General features: G+C 40.8%; 1 protein-coding gene across 1 annotated transcript; it reads right to left on the bottom strand.

Moving 5' to 3' along the window:
• Positions 1–1,159: 1,159 nt before the first annotated feature.
• On the bottom strand, positions 1,160–2,176 carry LOC142162094 (uncharacterized). The gene has a single exon (XM_075218402.1). It carries the CDS (start codon positions 2,174–2,176, stop codon positions 1,160–1,162), a length of 1,017 nt encoding a protein of 338 aa, XP_075074503.1.
• Between the last annotated feature and the right edge of the window lie 2,269 nt (positions 2,177–4,445).

Consider the following 4,445-nt stretch of genomic DNA (forward strand, 5'->3'; position numbering starts at 1 on the left):
CTCTACTACTTTCATCCTCTGGATATGGGAGTTCTGAACCGGCCAACACTCTGCCCCATACAACATGGACGGCCTAACCACAACTCCATAAAACTTACCTTTGAGTATCGGTGGCACTTTCTTGTCACACAAGACTCCAGATGCAGGCCTCCATTTCATCCAGCCCGCCTCTATGCGGTGAGTGACGTCCTGGTAGATCTCTTCGTCCCCTTGAATCATCGACCCAAGGTACTTGAAGCTATCTCTCTTGGGGATGACCTGTGACCCAAGCCTTACATCCCCGCCTACTTCCCTCGACTCAGCGCTAAACTTGCACTCCAGGTACTCTGTCTTAGACCTGCTCAATTTGAAACCCTTAGACTCGAGAGTCTGTCTCCAAACCTCCAATCTCTCGTTAATACCGGCCCTCGTATCATCAGTTAGAACTATGTCATCAGCAAATAACATACACCATGGCACCTCCCCTTGAATATGGTGTGTCAAAGCATCCATCACCAAGGCAAATAAGAACGGGCTAAGCGTAGAGCCTTGGTGTAATCCCATAACAACCGGGAAATGCTTCGAGTCGCCTCCCACAGTCCTAACCTTAGTCTTAGATCCATCATACATGTCCTTGATCGCTCGGATGTAGGCTATCAGCACGCCCTTCGCCTCAAGACATCTCCAGAGCACCTCCCTAGGAACCTTATCATACAGTTTCTCCAAGTCAATAAACACCATGTGTAGATCCTTTTTCTTATCCCTGTATTGTTCCACCAACCTCCTAATAAGGTGGATAGCTTTTGTAGTGGAGCGGCCCTACTCTATGGCTAAGTAACTTGATACCCCTATAATTGTTACAAAACTGGATATCACCTTTGTTCTTGTATAACGGTACCACTGTACTTGATCTCCATTCCTCCGGCATCCTCTTCGTCCTAAAAATTACATTGAACAACCCAGTCAGCCATTCCAATCCTACTCTACCCACACACTTCCTAAACTCAACCGGAATTTTATCTGGCCTGGTCGCTCTACCCCTACTCATCTTACGCAAAGCCCCCACGACCTCCTCCACATTAATGTGCCTACAATACCTAAAATCTCGGAAACTCTCCGAATGCCCCAAGTCACCTAGCACTATATCCTGGTCCCCCTCCTCATTAAGAAGACCATAAAATTATGTCTGCCATCGCTGCTTAATCTGGGACTCCCCCATCAATACTCTACCATCCTCATCTTTGATGCACCTTACTTGGTCCATATCCCGGGCCTTCCTCTCCCTCGCTTTAGCCAGTTGAAACAACTTCTTTCCCCGCCTTTCTCCTTCCTCGTATAGACGGCTAAACGCTGCATTCTTAGCCTCCGTGACTGCCAGATTTGCCTCCTTCCTAGCCACTTTATACCTCTCTCTATTCGCACTCTTCTTCTCCTCGCTTGTGCTCCCAACTAACTTCGCGTACGCTACCTTCTTCGCCTCTACCTTAACTTGGACTATGTCTCCTTGGTGCCTGCCAGAAAAACCCTTCGATACACCTAACACCTCTCTCACCGCCTCCCTCACATAGTTCGCCGTCGTCGACCACATAGTGCTTGCGTCTCTACTATTCCTCCAAGCTCCCATAGCGGATAACCTCCCCTCCAACTCCTGGGATTTATCCTTGGTTAAAGCTCCCCATCTAATCCTCGATCGGCCACGAGCATACCTCTCCTTCCTCTTCATCATAATGCCGATGTCCATCACTAAGAGCCTATGCTGAGTCGCGAGGGTCTCTCCCGGGATAACTTTGCAATCCTTGCACATCCTTCTATCACACCTTTTGAGGAGAAGGTAATCAATCTGAGTCTTCACCGCTAAACTTTGGAAAGTAACCAGATGCTCCTCCCTCTTCGGGAAAGTTGAGTTCGCAATCACCAGCTCGAAAGCCTTAGCGAAGTCTAACAGCGAAGTACCTCCTCCGTTCATATCCCCAAGGCTAGAGCCACCATGCAACTTGCCATAACTACCAGCAGCCGCCCCAATATGGCCATTAAAATCCCCTCCAATAAATAACCTTTCAGTAGGTGGAATACTACGCACAATTTCGTCCAAGCCCTCCCAAAAACACCTCTTAACCTCATCATCCAAGCCCGCTTGCGGTGCGTAAGCGCTAACGACATTGAGGGTGCACTCACCAATCACCAACTTAATAAACATTAGCCTATCATTCACTCACTTAACCTCAACTACAGACTCTCTAAGATCCCTATCCACCAACATACCCACTCCATTCTTACCCCTCACGACTCCAGAGTACCACAACTTATTGTTGATACCCAATTTTTCCCTGTATATTTTATATATGAAAAATACTTTCAAAAGCATATATATATATATATATATATATATATATATATATATATATATATATATATATATATATATATATATATATATATATATATATAAGTATGCCTAAGTGTTTTAGTATTTTTCCTAATTTTTTAAAGATTTTTAAATCAATTTATTGCCCTATTTTAACAGTACAAAAACCAATAATTGTTCCTCAAATTATCATTTTGGTGATTAATGTATTTTATTCTTATATTTATACCAAAATATAGCTAAGGCAATGTTTGCACATTTTTACAAATTTATTTAGTATTTTTAAGGCTAAATTGCATATAATTGCAATTTTAGCCTATTTTAAGATTTAATTACATTTTATACTTATGAAATTGGTTCCAGTATTTTTAATTTAATATTTGTATATTATTAATTAATTTAGTTACTTTAATTTATTTCAAAAATTATTTTACTATTTTTTATAAAATAAAAGGGAGAAAGTGGTTATTTAAATGCTAGCCCTGTTTCATTTCAAATATAGCCTGAATCAACCCCCCAATTAACCCAATTTTAAATTCCAAATTGACCGGCCCATTTTCAATTTAACCCGCCCCTGATCCAACTAATCTAACCCGCCCGGCCTCCCCTTTTGATCCAGGCTGTTGATCATTTTGATCAACGACCACAATCATTCCTTTCCTTTTTTAATTCACATACACCCAACCCTAAAATCATTTTCCCCTAACCCGCCGCCTCTGAAATCTTCTCCTCTATCAGACTCTCTCGAACATTCCCTAACCCTAGCCCCTCTCACCATCTTCAAACCTTGAAACCACCGGAATCCATGGCCTCTCAAGCCTTGGGAGTCTTAAACTCACCTCCCTTTGTTCTTATACGTGAACATTCGAGGTCTGACCTCGAAGGTTTTCGCTCAAATCTCCACCGATTCAAGGTTCTACAGCCATCTCCGGCCTTGCTCCGGCGTACAATGGTGTTTTGAGCCTGGTTCTGACTTCTCAAACTTAGATCGAACATTTTCCCAAGCCTTTCTCATTTCTAGGGCTCTTCTGTAACCCTAACTCTTCGAGGTTTTCTCCAATATTTTAGATCTATTATGTATCTATGCTCTACTTGAGTTTTCAAACGATTTTCCCAACTTTTCTTTCAAAAATTACTTTCAAAATCACTTTTTTCCGATTTAGGGTTTTCTGGAAATGCTTAAAGTGTTTCTCTAACTTTTCTTTTCCTTTTCCTTTGTGTATGTTTGTCTCTACTGTGTTCTTATATTCTTCTTTTACCACGCATGTTCTTCTACTGTGTTTCTACACTATGCGCCTATATGCTTTTCACTGTGCTCTACTATTTTCTTCCACTACGATCTGATATGCTTCGCCTATTGCTTCCTTCTACCATGTTCTTAAGTGTTCTTACTATTTTACCTTGTTTAAAATTTCTTCTAAAGACCTGCTTAAGCATGTTTTCTTCTACTATTGCTTCTACTATGAATTGTTCTCTCATTATGATTCGAATTAGTTTCTTCACTCTGTTTGCTTTGAATCTTCTACTGTGTTTGCGTGCTTTCTCATGAGTTTCTGAAAGAAATCCCTAAGCCTGTTTCGACTAATTGCCTCCTTATCTCTGTATTTGATTCAAGGTGGAAACCCTAGAATTTGGGAATTCTGCCGATATTTGATTATGTGAGCTAGGGTTCTATCTTTTTAGAATCCTTAACTCTTTCATGACTGATTTTGAGTCTGAACTGAGTTTGGACATCTTTTCTCGTACAATTCTGAACTTTTTCTAAAACTCTCCTACGCTAGGCTTTCTACTGATTTTGCAAGGGAATGACAAAGTTCTTTCATGTTTAAACGTGTCTGTATGCTTTTATATGTGTGATGATTCTTTCTTCAAGAGGTTTTCAAACTTATGATTGATTCAGAATTCCTTTTTAATAGGTCTAATTAATTTTTTACTGATTTTCTTTAAGTTAAAACCTTTTCCACCTTTCTGACTTGGTTCATTCATACCAAATCTGTGATCTCTGATTTCCTGGTTGTTAACTGATTCCTTTGCCTTATTTGCACAAACCGTGTACTGTCAAGACCCTGTCCTTAAATAACCTTTATGTATTTGGCTCTAA

This window comes from Nicotiana tabacum, chromosome 7 (assembly GCF_000715075.1).
Source record: "Nicotiana tabacum cultivar K326 chromosome 7, ASM71507v2, whole genome shotgun sequence".
Classification (NCBI taxonomy): Eukaryota; Viridiplantae; Streptophyta; class Magnoliopsida; order Solanales; family Solanaceae; genus Nicotiana; species Nicotiana tabacum.